We start from the raw sequence: 17,358 nt of genomic DNA, 5'->3' as shown, positions 1-17,358 counted from the left end.
AGTGCAAATTCTAATTCATGATCCTTCTCCTGAGCCTCTTCATCCACTGTCTTCCCTGTTATGAAAGTAAGACCATCTCTGTCCACAGAGGCTCCCTATAATCTAAACCAGACAGTCAGTAAGTCCTGTTGATCCCACGGCTCTAGCCTGATACTCTACCCATCTTCTTGCCTCCATCTTCACGGCCTGAGCTATCCACCACCATCCTCTCAGGATGGCCTTCCTCAAAGACAGGTGCTTGAGAATCTTCTGATGGCTTTCAGGTGATGCTCAGAGCTGGACGCACTGCGTTGTGAGGAGCATCCGGCCATCCGCTCACCCATTCCAGCCCCTGCTCTGGCAGCACGGCCCTCCTGCCTGCACCTCACTGCACACACGCTCATCCACATGATGGCTATGTGCCTCCATCAGGTGGCTTCTTCCAGGGGCCTCTCCACACTCTCCCCCTTGCCCAGAAATCTTGCTCCCATTTTTCGAGGCTACCCCAAGTGGGCATCTTCTCCATCTTCCCTCTTAGTCCTCACCCATTTATTTCCTGCCCCTCCTGCATGGGTCACGAGGGGCTGCCCCACAGCTATTTATTTGTCCTCACTTGAGCTTCTCCCTGCAACGATTGCACCTAGTTTTTGAAACTTCCCTGTCAAACGGGTTCTTAGTATGCAATTTAATCCAGCTGGGACACTTGAGGGACCTTTATTTTTTTGAGATGGAACCCACTGAAACTTAAAATAGATTCCTTGCCTTTATTTCCCACATTCTTACTTGAAAGAGTTTATTCATAACTTCATTAATTTCTATCAAAAAAAAAATATATATATATATCAACAGCTTTTTTCTAGCGTTGTTACGGTGCAGCCCAATCTCAGACTTTCCCCAAACATAGCCTGCTACAGCCATTCTGAGGTTCTGGAATAAAGATCTTCTGATGAGTACATTGTATTTACTAGTAAAAGAAAGCTAAGAAAAAATTTTGAAAGATTGAAAAATAACAACAATTCTGGTTAACCGTGTTAACCAGGGAATTCAGAGAAGGACGGCATTCTGGTCTCTGCATGCCGCGGTTAGCTGAAGACCTATTAAATGTGAAAGCGGTAAACAACATGGTTGTGCCTCTTAGATGCAGAGAAGTTCTGCCAGGCACTTCCCTCTCTGGGTCCCCGCAGCTGAGCTGAGCACACTAACATAATTGGATTTAGACGGGGTACTGAGTGCCTGGCATAATTCTAACTTTTCTCAGGTCTGTCCATGATTATTTTAGTTGACACTGAGAATCTCATCCATTTTATGCAAAGTATGCAACATTGTAATTTTTATTTATTTTGGTTTTATCCCCAGAGGATAACTTATCTTGTTTGGCAGGGTAGCATTATATTATTAGTTAAATTTAAATAATCTCAGAGTTAGCATTTGGGTTTGGAACATTCACATGGTAACAACTAAATGAGTGATTTAAATCTGCCCGTTTTCCCATTTCCTTCTAAAGTTGCTATGGCTTAACTGGTACCTGCTGGCGAGCCACCTCAGGGGGAAACTACCCGCTGAGGTGCGGCAAGCGCTGGGGCAGCTCTCCACGACTCTGCCACAGACGTCTCCCGGGGCTGGGAGCGGCAGCAGGGCTGCAAGAGTGCACACAGACTCCGCAGGAGGCAAACGCTGTGAACCCCAGGAAACAGATACATCAGGGGCCTCTCCATCCTGAAGGGAACCTCCCCACACCGCCTGTCCTGCGGAGGGGACAGCCTGTGGATTCCAACAAATGGAATTTGAATCTCCTGTCTGCTGCTTAGAAGTGGGTGACCTGGGCGAGCTACTTAACCCTGGCCTCAGACGGTTAGTCCTTGAGTGGGGACCATGGGTTCAATGGGTGCTTAGGAAAAGCGCCCTGTCCGGAAAGGGTCGCAGAACAGCCTCCTTGTGAATGGCGTATTCAGGTCACAGCTGACAGGAGCGGGAATGAGGCCTGAGCGGGGTGGAGACTTGGGCTGCAGGGAGCATCACAGCCCTGCACAGGGGAGGCGGAAGGAGGCGGCTGGCAGAGGGCAGGGAGGACGCAGGGAAGCGAGGCTGGCCTTGCAGTTGTGGCCAGACATGTCTTAGCCGGGTAAATCAACGCTGCAGTCAGCATGGGGGGATGGCCACCATCCCACCCAGGCCCTGTGCTTCTCCCGACACCAGAATCTTCTCCATCCAAATCTCACCTTTCTTCCCGAGGAGGGAGAAGTGGGCAGTGAGAATCTAATGACTTTTCTTGTCTAGCCCTGGGTCCCCTTTTAATTACAGAAGGCACTGGAACATTCCAAGGCCCCAGGTAGTACTGACCCCTATATATACTACGTTTCTCCTGTGCACACCTGTGATAAAGTTCAACTTGTAAATTAGGCCCAGGAAGAGATTAATAACTACTAACAATAGAATAATTATAACAATATGCTGTGATAAAATGTGTGTCTTTCTTTTTTTAAATACTTTTTTTAGTTGTCAATGGACCTTTATTTAATTATTTACTGATTGATTTATATGTAGTGCTGTGGATCGAACCCAGGGCCTCACACATGCCAGGCAAGTGCTCTCCCACTGAGCCACAATCCCAGCCCTGTGTGTCTCTCTTAAAGTACCTTCTTGGGCTGTGCTCGCCCTTCCTGAGTCGACGTGAGATCATGCCAGGTCTCCCTGCTGAGGAGAGGTGGGGCATGGCGGAGACGTGGTCACACCGGGCATCCATGTGAGGGGGCTCGAAGCTGCCAAACTGCCCAGTTGCTTTGATCACCCAGATGGCTACCAAGTGACCAACAGGTGTGTAGTGTGCTGAACACAGGGATGAGTCACCTCCCAGGTGGGACAGAGGGGACAGCTCCAGATCTCACCACATCTCTCAGAATAATGTGCAATTTAAAACTTGTTAGTTGCTTGTTTCTGGAATTTTCCATTTAATATTTTTGGACCAAAATTGATGGTGAGTAACTCAAACCATGGAAAGCAAAAGCGTGGACAAGGAAAAGCTGTGAGTGCTCACAAGTTAGCCTGTTGTCGCCTCAGTCTTGGAATGAAAGGGAAGGCAGCAAATGCTCCTGGTGACTGGAGAGGACATGGGGCCTGACCACTGCTCACCTTCCCAGGTGTCATTCCCGGGAGCACCGACTGCCCTGGCTGCGTGCATGGACAACACGCAGAGGAGAGGGCGAAGCTGCAGACCCATCCCTGGTGCCTAGGCCCCATAGGCCCCACCCGCTTCTGACCCCCGGGAAGAGGACATCTCCCCGTCTTCCTCACCTACCTGGTGCACCCAACACCTGCAGCTCTTTTCTGAGGAGGTGGCTCAGTTGTTGGGAAAGCCAAGAAGGATGGAGTCTCAACAGCATCTTGGGCTGGTGGCTTCTCCCCTACCATGGTCCTCCCAAGGCCGGGTGCTCAGGGCTCTGACCCACCATGCCGGTACTTCGTTTCCCAGGCCACGTTAGAAGTACCCCTGGAGGGCTCATGTGGCCTCAGAGTCCTGCTGTGCGTGAGGCAGTCCTGCCACTGTCGTGCCACTGTCCCAGAGGCCTCTGCCCTGCGGGAGGCACCACACGGGTGCTTTCTTCAGAGTGCTTCGTGCCTCGCTGGTACCCTCCTCGGGGCACAGTGAGGCTGCTGCCTGGAACTGCTGGCCCAGGCACAGGCCAGCTCCACGTGAGTCTCGCTGTTCCTCTGTGGAGCGCCTGCAAGGAACAGAAAAGGATCGGCACCACCCCAAATCCAGCCTGAAAAATACCACGGGCTTCCTGGATCCCCCAGAGCAGATGTGGGACCCAAGGCTTGTGCCGCTCTCTGGCTGACCACAGCCTCAGCATCCACAGCCTGCCCTCACCCCTTGGGCATCAGGGACAACAAACCCTGGACACCGTGCCTGGCCCGGCTAGGGGAGAGCTGATTCCTCTCCCTTCCATTTCCTCTGCTCTCCCCATTTCCCACAGCCAATGAGGCCTGCCTGTTTTTCTTAATCCCTTTAGTTTTAATCCCTGCTCACTGTACCAACCCAGAGGCCCCCCAAGTAGGACTGTCCCTGACCCCGGAACTGTTGAAATAAAACTGAATATCTTATCAGGAGCTTGAACCCTAGATAGCAATGAATGATGCACCAGATGAAGCTGTTGGTCTCCTCAGTTTCCAGGTTCTTGGAAGGCCTGTGGGAACTTTCTGGCCTCTCTCCTCCCTCCCACTCCAGGGTGTGGTCACCTGCCCTTGTGGCCCCTTAACTTGCCCTCTGGCCCTCATGCCCTGGCCCTCTTCCTTTTCCTGCTCCCTCTGAAGGGGGCAGCATGGCAAAGATAAGGGCCCCTTCCTGGGGTGGAGGCCCAGAGCCTCCTCCCCACTGGATACAGTGTCCACCCGCTGTGGAGCAGGTCCTTCCATTCCCACACACTCCCTTGGGCCAGGGGTCAGTTTAGGACAAAATCAAAATGGCTGGGCCGAAAAAATCAAAACCAAACCAAATAAAAACCAACAACAGAGGAGGGAGACCTTCATCTAGCTGTCCACTATCCTGTGGGCTGCTTGCACTGAGGGATGTTTGAGAATAGGAAATCTACAGCATTCTTTCCTGTACCTTATTTCCAATCTACAGTACCTCAATTATACTATGGACAGTAGTTATATAATGGTGGGGCCAGGAAGCAGGTATTTCTGTAGAATTTCAAACGCTCGGCTCATTATCTTATATAATACTGTAATTTGGGTGCCATTGGTTTTGTAACCAGCACGATGCAGACAGGAGTGACTTCCTCCAGTTTACTTTTACTTCTACAGCTAGTCTGTCAGCAGCTGTAGCATCAAGCCAGCCAGAAAGTCTTGAGCCTTTGTTGTGACTTTTTGTGGCTGCGTTCTAGAGCCAAAGAAATGGGAACCTCTTGGTGAAGCTCACCACGCAGGAGCAAAAACAAGCTGTCTGCCAAAATCACAGCGTAAAACTGAGGGGAACCACAGAAGATCAGGCTGAAATTCACACACACACACACACACACACACACACACACACGCTCGCTCACTCACTCACTCGCTCACTCACTCACTCACTCACTCACTCAGGCGTCAGCTTGACAGACGGGGAAGCTCCTGAGGTGGGAGCTGAGGTGTCACCATGGCGGAGGCAGGGTAGGCAGGGTACAGGGAAGCGCTGGCAGGAGCACTGGGGAGAGGAGTCCGCACAGCCTTGTTCCCAAGAAGTCGCATCGCCATGGCAACTCCTGCCACTCAGGGCTTGTTGCTGAGAGGAACAAGTTCTGTATTCTAATTAGACGAGAATAAAGCGAGCGATGGAAACTGTTCTGATCAGGTGAAACAAAGTAACCCAAGGGAAGAGACAGGGCAGGGCTTCAGTCAGGTCTGCGAGGAGGGTGGGCCGCTGCTCTGCATCCAGGACAGGACCTGGCAGACAGGGGCCTTGGGCCTCTACCTGGCCCACTCCGCGCTGCGTTAAGGAGTGTCCTTCCACTTCCACTTTCTGTAAATCTCCCCCTGCTTGTTACTTCTGTGTCTGGCTCAGTTCTTTGTTCTGAAGTTGAGAACCTGGACCCCAGCTGAACACCCCACTGGTCTCATTAGACAGTCCTCGCCGATTGCCAGAGCCCAGGAGAACGCCCCGGCTATCAACCGAAGGCGTGGTTGTTGAACTTGAATGGTGGCTATCTTTCCTCTTTTAAAGATCTGGCAGCACCCTAAATGAGCGCTAGAAACAAGGCCATTCCAGTCCTCAGGGCGCTGCCTTAGCTGGCCTGGGTCCTCCCACCAGCACAGCGTGGTGGCTGCAGGCAGGTGGTGTGCAGTGAGGGAGGCTGACGGGGAGGCTAGGGAGAGAAGGAAGGACGGACGGTCCGAACAAAGCCCATTTCCCTGGTAGCCAGAGCTACCCTTGGTGTCTTGAAATTGGCACAGGTTTAAAAATCAATCCAGAATATTCTAATAGTCAGGGAATCGATAAATATTCATCAGCTCCAGCTCCAGGTAGGAGAGCCTGGGGAAGCTTCCTCACCGCGTGCTCTTCTGAGCCTGTCGGAACACCAGCCGCTGCTTTTCTGGATAGTCTAATGCCGCCCGAGCCCGCAGGGAAAGCCTCCGGAGGCGGATGCGTGCTGATTTGCTCATTCTAAAGCTGTCTTTACTTAAGGACAGTGTCGGTTTCCCTGGGCCTGGTGACTCAGGCCTGTAATCCAGCCACTTGGGAGGCTGAGGCAGCAGGATTCCAACCTCGAGGCTCCACAATTTGGTGAGATTCTGTCTCAAAATATAAACAAAAAGAGCTGGGGATGCAGCTCAGTAGAGCGCCCTGGTTCAATCCCTAGTACTGCAGGAAAACAAAACAAAACAAAAACAAAAAAAAACGAAGAGCGCATCGACTTTAATTTTTCCCGTTTTTGCATTCCATTTGTCTTTATGGCTTTTGAAGGTATTTGACACATTACTGTTCTTTCCATGGTTACCTTTGAAATCCTTTCTACCTACTTTACATCTAAAGTTAATGAAGTTAATGTGGAGTTCTTTTACATCCTCCGAGCACCGCAAAGATCTCAGGGTGCGTCTGCTCCGTTGGCCACTGCTTTCAGCTTCCTGGCGGCCGGGAGGCAGTATTCTGGATCAATCTGTTTTCAGCCTCAAGGACTGTGCAGTCATCACTACGCACTGAGTGTGTGTTTGAGTCCGTCCATGTCTTTATCACCGTTTTCCTGCCAAACCTCACGTTTCACGGTTCTTTCTGGAATCCTTTCAGTCTTCCTGAAGTACATCCTTAATGTATCTCCACTGAATTTTCTGGTGGTGAATATCCTCGTTTGTTTACCTGGGCGTGTTCTGATTTCCCCTCGCCCTTGGAAGTCCTCCCATCGGGTTTGCAGCCCTAGGTCCGTCATCACTTTCTAGCGGTTGTGGCTGTTTCACTGTCTTCCAGCTCTGCTTGCTGCTTTTAAGACTGCTGATTGACATTTTTGCAGATCATCTGCCTTTTTCCTCTGGGAACTTCTCCAGTCTTACCTTCATGCTTGGTGCTATTTGGCATGGCCAAGGGCTGTCTCTGAATTTATTTTTATTTAGCTTGCTTTGAATATTGTAGTGCTTCCTCAATCCTGGAAAATTTTGGCCATTATTTCTGAAGTAAGTCCGTTAAGTTTTCTTTAAATATCATCTTCCTGCCATCCTTCCACCTTTTAATTCCCAAACTCAAAATGGACATATGTCGGACATTCTCGTCTCATTTCTCAGTTGCTCTTTCCTATTTCCCACTTTTGCTTCTGCGAGGCATTCTCAGCTATTTCTTCGGCTGTATTTCCCAGTTGTCTAATTTTTACATCATACTTGCAGTAATATTTTTGTTACTCTTGGCCATTTAAACTTATTTGATATATCTTTTAAAAATCCATATGCTTGGACTGGGGATGTAGCTCAGTGGTAGAGTGCTTGGTGAGCATGCTAGAGCCCCTGGGCTTGATTCCCGTACTAAAACAAACAAATAAATAAACAAACCACGAACGGCAACTTGGGAGGCTGAGGCAGGAGGATCGCAAATTTGAGGCAGGTGTTGCAATTTAGTAAGACTTTCAGCAACTTGTGAGGCCCTGTCTCAAAATTAAAAATTAAAACAACAACAACAATAACAATAACAACTGGGGATGTAGTTCAGTGGTGAAGCACTTCTGGGTTCAATCCCCAGTACCAAAAAATTAAAAAATTTCCATGTTCTTCCTCTAGCCTCTTCCCTCCCTGACATTATCCAATTCATCGGTGCAGGACCCCATCATTTGATGTGTACAGTTTCCCATCATGTGGCTTCTGGTGGCTGCATACTTGTGGTATGGTTTAGCATGTTCCTTGGTCCTTGGCATTTCCTGGAGTTTAGTGCTGAACCCACGGCCTAGGTCATGCTCAGGTTCAATCCCTTTGTCGAGACCTTTGGAAGCACATAATATCTTATTGTCTCTTTTATTGTGACCTTAGCAGTTACTGATACTATGTCTAGTTCCATTCCGGTGAAATCACAAAGGCCATCTTCTAAGTGTATGGCTTTTTTTTCATGCATTCCTTGGAATACATTTGTAAAGACACACTTCTCCTCATTCACTATTCTTCACCATGGTACATCTTATAAAGAAGAGAGTGTAAATGCTGGACTGCTTCCCTGTGTTGGCAGTTTTCACTGTGATATTCCATTCCCTTTCGTGGCTGCCATTTTCAATAGCATTAAGAACTCATGGTGAAGCATTCCTGAAGGGTTTCATCCATTGCGAGGACTATCACTAAAGCTTAAAGTGTTCCACTTGGTCCAGGGGGAGCTTCCTCCCGTTGGCTTCTGGGTCCTTTGGACGTGACCTTAGAAGTCCTGATATTCCTTTGTTATTTGGTATCAGAAGACATTCCAGACTCATCTCAGATTTCTCTTTTGGCTGATGTGAAATCAGCCATTTCTCTGTGAAATCCAATTTCATTTAGAAATACATTTCAAGTCCACAATTTGACACCAAGAGGTTTAGTGGACAAAAGTAGGAGTATAAATATACATATATATGTAGATATATGACATAAAATACCTCATGAATTCACTCCATTGAGTCTATAAAGCTCACCTTCTTCTCACTGCCTCTGTGGTTGCCTTTCCTCAGTACCTGAGAATTTAATTCTCAAAGACTCAGAAGGTGATAGGCTCTCCCCTAAAAACTCATTGACATCAGGAGTTAGAAACCAAGTCTGGCCTGCTACCAGCTAGGAATGGTTTCGCCTTTTGAAAGGATTCAGATAAATCAACCAACAAAAGAAGAATAGGATTTTGTGACATGTGAAGCAGATTCAGAGTTTCAAATTTCAGCATCCATAAACGAAGTGTTGTGGGAACATAACATTCACTTACCTGTTATCTAGGGTTGCTTTTGTCTCATACCTGCGGAGCTAAGAAACCATCTGATCCTCAAAGCTGAAAAGTACCTTCCTGATCCTTTAAAATTTTTTTAATTGTAGATGAACACAATACCTGTGTTTTACTTATTTTTATGCAGTGCTGAGGGCTGAACCCAGGGCTTCACACATGTGAGGCAAGTGCTCTATCACTGAGCTACAACCTGCGCCCTACCAGATCCTTCACCAAAGAGATTTCCTGACTCTGGTCCTAAGCTTCTTTTTCTTTTGTGCCTGTCGTTCCTGTCTTGATTGATTTTGATTCCACTCTCCAAAATTTCTCCCTCGGGCATGGCCCTGGCTAAGGCGGCATTCACATGGGTCTGTGTTAAGAGTTCATGGGGGTAGAAGGTTCCAGGAGCTTCCTGCTGTGGGTCCCTTGCACTCAGAGCTGCTGACTGGGCAAAACCCAGTCCTTCTCCCCAAGTGGTCCTGCTGTGCTTCCCAGAAACCACTGTGCCCAGGTCCATCAGCACCGCCCAGAACGGCCTTCCTCCAGAGACACTACCCACGTGTTCTTGTGGCTGGTGCTGTGTTGTCCCTGCCTGCTGTATTTTGAAAATTCCTTTATTTTGCTGCCAGGATTGTCTCTTTTTATGTGGTGATTGAGAAAGACTTAAACACTAATATGTTTCAAGTTTTACTATTATTTTTAATTTATATAAATTCTATTTCATTCTTTTTCAACTTGATCTTATCATTTTGGGGGAATTTCTTTCTCCTTTCTTGTGTTTGTACATCCTTTGTGTTTTTTTCTTTTCTTTCTTTCTTTCTTATTGTGGTACTGGGGATTGATCCCAGGGATGCTCTTCCACTGAGCTGCATTCCCAGCCTTTTATATTATTATTTATCTTGAGTTAAGGTCTCAGTAAGTTGCTGAGCCTTGTCTGCAACTTGCCATTCTCCTGCCTTTGCTTTCTGGGTTGCTGGGATTACAGGTGTGCACCACTGTGCCTGGCTTATTTATGTTTTCCTTTTAACAAACATTTCGTCATTTAGATCTGATGATGCTGAGGTCTGAAGTCTTGGTCCATCTGGGACTATTGTTTGTTTTTCTCAGTGACATGTGGTATATTGAAATTGTGTATGTATGTGTGCACTCAGCTTTGCGGTCACTTTTTCTTTTCTTTTTTTTTGGTACTGCTTTGGTACTGGGGATTGAGCCCAGGGGTGCTTTGTCACTGAACTACATTCCCAGGCAATTTTATTTTTTATTTTGAGACAGGTTCTCCCTCAGTTGCTGAGGCTGTCCTTGAACTTGGGATCCTCCTGCCTCAGTCTCCCGAGTGGCTGGGACTACAGGTGAGTGCCACTACCACGCCCAGCATCATGGTGGCTTCACCTCTAAGAGTCGTCAGAACTTCTGCTGAGGGCTTCCTCCTGGAAGGCACGCGCTTGCCTCTTCCAGGCCTGACAGAGACATGCTTTCCTTTCCGTTGGCCCTTGTGGAGAACTCATCCCTCTGCCCTCTGTGCCCTCTTCGGGGGAGTGACACCTCCCCGCGTGTCATGTTATTGGGGTGGTCTCCGCGCTACCTCCCGTGCTCTGCCCCGCACACACAGGCGCACACAGGCACACAGGCCCCCGGGGAGGCACCCACGTGGGTCCAGGCGCTGGGCTTTACAGCACCCATGTTCACCCCTCTCCCCACTGTTTCCAGACCTGGCGTGTTTCTCCAGCTTTCTCACAGGTCTGCCCGGTCCCCAAGGGCATTCTGCAGATTTTGTGGTGTGTTTTCAGATGTCCATTGTGATGAGCATACAGTGCTGGAAACGTAAGCCACTGACTCACACCCTGGGGTAACAAACGCTGACAGTGAGCTGGGCGTGGTGGTGCACGCCTGTGATCCCAGAGGCTGGAGCCGAGGCAGGAGGACCGTGAATCAAGGTCAGTCGGGACCTCAGCGAGACCCTGTCCCGCAGTTAAAAGGGCTGGGGATGTGCCTCAGTGGTAAAGCGCGCGGGGCTCAGTCTCTGGTACTGGGCGGGAAGCAGCAGCAATAGAAGAAAGAAATCCAGAATGTCTAACGGCCTGCCACACAGTCAGGAAGCCTAGGCTCTGTGTGGGGTTGTGCCCTGTGGCCCTTTCAGAACTCCTTCAGCAACAAGACTTCCTCCCCTGTGTCCACTGACTGCTCCTGTCTCAGTGCAGACCCTCTGGAGAGGACGCTCCTTCCCGCCTGAGCCCAGGGACTCTGCGCTCGCCCCTCCCTCTGCTTACCCCACACTGCTGCCAATCAACCAGCACTGCAGAACCACCTGCTAAGCGCCACTCACAACACGCTCCTCAGTCTCCAGGAACCCAGTCTAGTGCCTCCGCATTTCTTGCCTGGAGAGTTAGGAGGCTGTTGGGAGCAGCCCGCTGCTGGGCCTCCCCCCAGACCCTCTGGACGTGCCTCCCATGCCCTGCGGTGCCCGGCCTCTTCCAGGTCTCTTCCCCTCCCTGGATGTCCGTTTCCTCTGACAATGAATCAGGTGCCAGTTTCTTCTGGAAGCATTTTCTAAACTTCCGCCTCACCGTCTAGAACCGATCGTGCCTGCTCAAAGCTGTCTGTCCTCGGCCTCACTGAACGTACCGGGCCATATCTTCATTCGTTTTCCAGCCCCATGTCCTCCAGGCCATCAGCTTTGGAGGGTGGTGCCCTTAGCTCTTCCTGGGCCTTGGGGCCCGCGCAGCAGCTGATACAGAGCAGGCGCTCAGCACGTGTCTGACGTCCAGACATGTGCTGGAGGTAAATGTTGCAGGGAAGGCAGAGTGAGCACCACAGGAAGGTGGAAGAGCCAGCTTGATGGCCTTCAGGAAGCAAGGTGCAACACTCTTCCTTCGGAAGTGCTGGGAGAAACCCCGCCTCTTCAAAGAGCGCCCCTTTGCCTCTGGCGACAGGCAAACCGCTTGGGTTCATTGAAACTGAGAGCCACAGGCATCATTTTACCAAATTTCTTTGTCCCTTTGGTGCAGCGTGAAGAAAGCGAGGACCTAACTCCTGGAGCACAGAGAGGTTATGTGCCGAGGTCGAATTTGGGCTCGAAGGATGTTTTCAGGTGGCCCCTCAATCCAATAAATCTTTTCATAAGGGCCGCGGTGGGACTAGCTCAAGAACCCTGAATCTCTCAGCCCTGACTGCACGCCAGGCTGCTCCCAGACCTCTCTGGGCTCAGCTGCCCAGGGACAGTTTTCCTGCGCCCTCCGGAACCAGCACCCGTCTTGAGCCTCCTGCCTCCTCGAGTGACCAGCGGCCCTAGCCCGCGGGGTCCCCAGTTCTGTTTCTGGAGCACACTGCTTGGCCTCGTGGGTCACAGCCCTGCTCCTTCTCCTGCTCCTGCCTCCCACAGCTCCATGCACTCAGGACAAAGCGTCCTTCTCTTTTCCCTGACGGGTTCCCCACGATTTCGTGATTGGGTTTCACGTTATTGGCCGTGTGCTCCAGCTGGCCAAAGCCTGGCTCTCGAGGCCAAGTCCTGAGGTCTGGCAGGCTCTCTTCCCGCTCCTCCCGCGGGGCCCTGAGCTGCGGGAGTCGCAGGCGGTGGGGGCCCCAGCCTTGCCTTTGTGTTGACAGGCGCAGCCCAGCCGGTGCGCTCCGCAGCCTGGCCGAGGTCACGCGCAGCCTCGGGAGGGATGCTGGAGCAACACTTCGGGGAGCCTTCCCTCTGGAATGTTCAAAATAGAACAACTATTCGTTCCCACAGATAAGCTGTGAATCCAAACACTTAACAATCGAAACCAGATTAATGAAGCGATGGTGCTGGCAGCATCTGAGGTCTAGGTGGGGCTCAGTCCCTGGAAAGGCTGACGGCTTTGGGAAACTTGAAGGCCTGCGTTGGGGACGCGGACCAAACAAAATATTGGTGTAGCCTGAAGGATATGTGTATGCTCTTGTTTAGTTTCAGGTCAATAATTTTAATTACTGTCTCAGTTAACAGTTCAAATATTAGAGGGATAAAATAGATAGTGTCTTCCTGGCACAAAAAATAAACTTCATGGTTTTAAGTAGAGTAGCAGAAGCAAAATTGACAGCAGGGACACGACACTCTAATTAGAAACACGGATGACTCCGAAATAGACACATTCTAGCCTTACGTTACGGCCAATTACATCAAGTAATTGCTAAGCACGCCCAGTAATGATAAGCAGGCAATCTCCTTCCCCACCGTTTGGAGTGTCTGGAGCCAGGCTATTTGCTGTGCATTTCCTAAGCTGTGCTGGGGATTCCTGACTTGGGTCTCTGATCTGTGTTTGGGTGGGCATGTCTCTGAACAGTGCAAATCAAGGGGCATCTACTCACAAACTCCTCCCCTAGGGCATCCTCTCCTGGCCTTCATCCTGTGCCCTTGGGCACCAGGACAGGCATGACTGTGATTATTGACAGTTGAAGAAGTTGCAGCTCTGGAAAATGAATTCTTCGGGTTCTTGGTCTGGGTGCCACTGAGGACGGAGGATCAGTGAGCACAGACTCGGTGTGAGTTGGAGGGACAGAGACAGCTTCGCGAAGAGGTCCGCATTCAGGTCGGGAAGGTGGACTCGAGGTCACGGAGGGGAGAGGGGCTGATCTGCTGACCTAAAATAGAGATTCTATCCTGGGTTATCTGGGTGAGCCTGCGGCCATCCAAATGATCACAAGGGTCTGCCCATTGGAAGGAGGGAGCACGGATGTCACAGCGAAGTGAGGAGATGGAGACTCCCCTTGTGGTCGTCCTAGGGTCCAGCACGCGCAGAAGGCAGGCAAAGGGTTCTCCCCAGAGCCAGGGAGGAGCGCAGCCCTGCTGATCCTCGCTTACGTGAGGAAGCCATTTTGGCTTTCCAAAAGAAAATGGAAACAGATGGAAGAGAAGTAGAGAATTGAGCTGAACACAGAAAACACACACATACACCATCGCCGCAGCCAACAGCAGCAAAACACAAAACACGAGAGAGAGAAGCAGAGCAGGGAAGAAGGACCAGCACGGAGGAAGGGGAGGGCGTTGCCTGGACTTGGTGTCGTCTATAGAGCTTTCCTTTGAGCAGCTGCCCCCAGAGGGGGCTGCGAGGGTGTGGCCATCCCACTTGAGCAGGCGGCTCAGGCCAGGGGTACTTGAGTGACTCAACCACAGAAAATGGAGCCGACATGTAGGCGAAGAAACAGGAAATAGCCCCGGTTCAACACCCAGACGGGAGGGCGGTGAGAGCAACTGGTTTTGAGTATGAAGTGCCTGAAGCTTTCATTTCAGAATCATTAGTAATATTGCTGACCATGTAGTGTAACTTTATCAAAAATCACACAGGAATTAATCAGGTCCAGTTACCTCACTCTTGTGGTTTCTCCATGTTACCTTCCTACAGTGTGGCCGTATTGTACACAGAGTGCTGTGTGGTTCTGATTGTGTAAGTATATTTTTTTCACTTTTTACTTCATATCATAAACATTTCCTGTATCAGTTTTCCTAGCTAAACTCTGTAATGGCTGCTTGACATTTCATCAGCTTGATGTTCAACAACTTTACCAAATAACTTCCATATTGATGAACACTTGATTGCTTCTAGGTTCTCTTCAATATCAAGGATGAGACGATGAATATTCTTGGACAAAGATAATTTTCCTCCCTTTGGAAAATCTTGTTACTATTAATTATTTGGGTCAGGGATACAAACACTTAGGATTCCATGTTGACTGACAGACTGCTTTCCCCAGCCACCGTGTCAGTTTATGCCCCACCACCAGTGCCCCCACCAGTGCCGGGTATGCGAGGTCCCCACTGCCTTGTTAGTCCTGGGGGTTATGCATTGTCCCATTGTACTTGCTTTAAAGTCACTGTTTGTTTCTAAGTCTTCAAATGAGCTAGTATCCACTTTGGATGAGGGAAAGGGCAAAAGACCCCTTTCTTCATGTTGTTGTATTTATTTAGACTTAGTATATAATTATTCCTCATTTGCATTTCAGAATCTCAACGGGGTGTTGAGGGAAAACGTAAATTCACTGAAGTCCCGGTGAACCTCCCCGATCACAGTGCAAAGAGGGCACAATGCCTGAGCCAGTTGAATAAGCTGACTGGGTTGATCGGCAGTCTTGGGGACATGGAGGGGCACATTGAGCACACTGGAGGGTCTCCGCATGGTGGCCCCTGGAGGGCTTCAGGCTGGGGTGGTCACCAGAAAGGCCAACCACCTGACTGGGGTTTTGGTGACCACGCCTCCAGGGAGGGGAGGGCTGCAGACTGAGGTTGGTCAAGCCGTGATTCCATGGCCATGGCTGCACGGGGACACCCGACGGAGCGCTGCACAGCAGATCCCTGTGACTTCCTCAGCAGGGTCCTGCAGACTGAGCTTGGGAGGATGCCGGAGCCCGACACCCCAGGGAGAGGGCAGGGCAGCTCTGCATCTCTTCCAGACCTCCCCCTATTTGATGGTGATTTTCTATTTCAGTCTGTTTTTGCTGAATACTGTCACTTACTTCTAAAGGGAAAACCGTCAGAATCAAATGGGGTCACACCACACCCAGAGCAAGTCGGAGCTGGGAGGCCGCAGAAGGGCCTCCCAATCCCACGTTTCAACCAGTTTTTTCCCTGCTGTGATTGAAAGACCTGATAAGAACCATTGGAGGAGGAAAAGCTTATCTGGGGGCTCAAAGATTCAAGCTCTCAGTTCACAGACGACAGTTCAATTCCTTAGGACATGGGCTAAGGTAGAGCATCATGCGGAACTGGTATCAGAGGAAAGCAGAAGGAACCAGGAAGGGAAGGGAGGGAGGGGGAAGGGGGAGGGAGGAGAGGGAGGGGGAGGGGGAGGGGAAGAGGATGGGGAAGGGGGAGGGGAAGAGGATGGGGAAGGGGGAGGGAGGGGGAAGGAGGAGAGGGAGGGGGAAGGAGGAGAGGGAGGGGGAGGGGGAGAGACTCCATTCCACAAGGACAAATGGAGGAGACTCACCTCCTCCAGGAGCCACACCCTACCTGCCTACAGTTAATCCCTACCAGTGGATTAATGCACTAAATTGCTCATAACCTAATCATTTCGAGGCAGGGACAAAGGACAAGTAGTCAGCTTAGATAATAAGTGACTGCATTGGAAAGATGGGGCTAATTCAAAGAAAAGGAAATGAAATCTAATACTTTCAGAGCGCTCCCCCCTCAAGGTTGGGCACCTCTGGGGAATCACTCCTCCCAACACAAGAGTCTTAATAAACACCACCTGGGTGGCTCTTTCCCTGCTTTTTGGTCACCCTAGGCAAGACAGAAGCAGAGGGTGAGGGAGGAAGGGAACCTGAGATCTACAGAGGCCGGTTGCTCCCTCCCACAGGCACTTGCTCTGGGTCTACCATCTCTGCTCTACGATCTCTGATCTCTGTTCTGTCTTTTAAATGAAACTTGTTACTACGCTTGCTCCATGATTTCTCAGGTGTTTCATCTTCACCACCAGGGTAACCAGGACCTGCTCCTGATCTCCAAGACAGGTACCGATTTCACCTCTAAGCCTCGCAGTGCCTCACTCCTGAGCTTCTGAGGGACACCTTCTACCTACGCTGTAACACCGTGCCTATGACAGAGACTTCTGGGGTTCTCTGAAGACCACCATCTCCCACAGAGGCCACTGTGACCTTCACACAGGGAATCCTCTCCTGGGAGTCTCCCCAGCAGCTGCCTACTCAAAGTGGCCTGAGGCGCCCTCGCTGACTGGTGGGGACCTACCGGGTTACAACTCAGGTAAAGTTTCCCCTTGCCTCTACCTGCCCAGATGTGACCCATGACAGCACACATCCCAGCCTGCCACTGATCCTTCCCCAGTAAACTCATAGTTCTTTGGAGAGCCTTTCTCTCTGTTGTGATTTTAGGTTGACATCAACTTCTACATTTTCTTTCACTTTCCACAGGCTGCTTTATGCTAATTTCATGTTTTCAAAATACTTCAAAATTTGAAAATTTAGAATTGTACGTGAGTAGTAGTTACACTTCCCTTTTCATATCTAATTTTGTTTTCATTCTTAATCCAACTTTTGGAAATTTGACTATCAAGAAACATCTTTTTATTAGGATATTCTACTTTATTTTTATTTTATTAATTTGTGCTAGCAACTTATTATTTCTCCTAGCACTTTTTCTGATTTCCCCAACTCCTTTCACTCTGCATTTAGCTAATGAATTTCTAGGTTCTTGTTTCCGTTACTAATACACGCAGCTAGGACTACCCATTTCCTCATACACGTTGCCTTAGCTATTTCCCCAAAGCTTCTTTTCCAGCTCTGAATAGTCTGTCATTTTCATTATGGGGTTTTTTTTTTATATTTTTAGTTGTAGATGGACATAGCACCTACATTTAATCTTTTTTTTTTTTTTTGTGGTGCTAGGGATCAAACCCAGTGCTCACTCGTGCTAGGCAAGTTCTCCACCACAGAGCCTCAGCCCGGTCCAACATCATGGTTTCTTCTGATGTGCCGATTTTTTATATGTACATTTTTAAGTTGACAGATTTAGTTTTGGG

At 49.7% G+C, this 17,358-nt stretch overlaps 1 protein-coding gene across 2 annotated transcripts in view; it reads right to left on the bottom strand.

Moving 5' to 3' along the window:
* Positions 1 to 3,313: 3,313 nt before the first annotated feature.
* Positions 3,314 to 17,358, bottom strand: part of MCPH1 (microcephalin 1) — a 211,684-nt gene continuing 197,639 nt past the window's right edge. For both annotated transcript variants that reach the window (XM_079141817.1, XM_079141819.1), the window contains one exon: positions 3,314 to 3,698. In XM_079141817.1, coding sequence (XP_078997943.1) covers positions 3,580 to 3,698 — 119 coding nt within the window. In that variant the 3' untranslated portion in view covers positions 3,314 to 3,579. The remainder of the gene's footprint in view (positions 3,699 to 17,358) is intronic.

Source organism: Sciurus vulgaris (genome assembly GCF_902686455.1).
Source record: "Sciurus vulgaris genome assembly, chromosome: 5".
Classification (NCBI taxonomy): Eukaryota; Metazoa; Chordata; class Mammalia; order Rodentia; family Sciuridae; genus Sciurus; species Sciurus vulgaris.
Note: the sequence above shows the minus strand (reverse complement) of the source record. Positions and strands in the feature narration are given on the sequence as shown.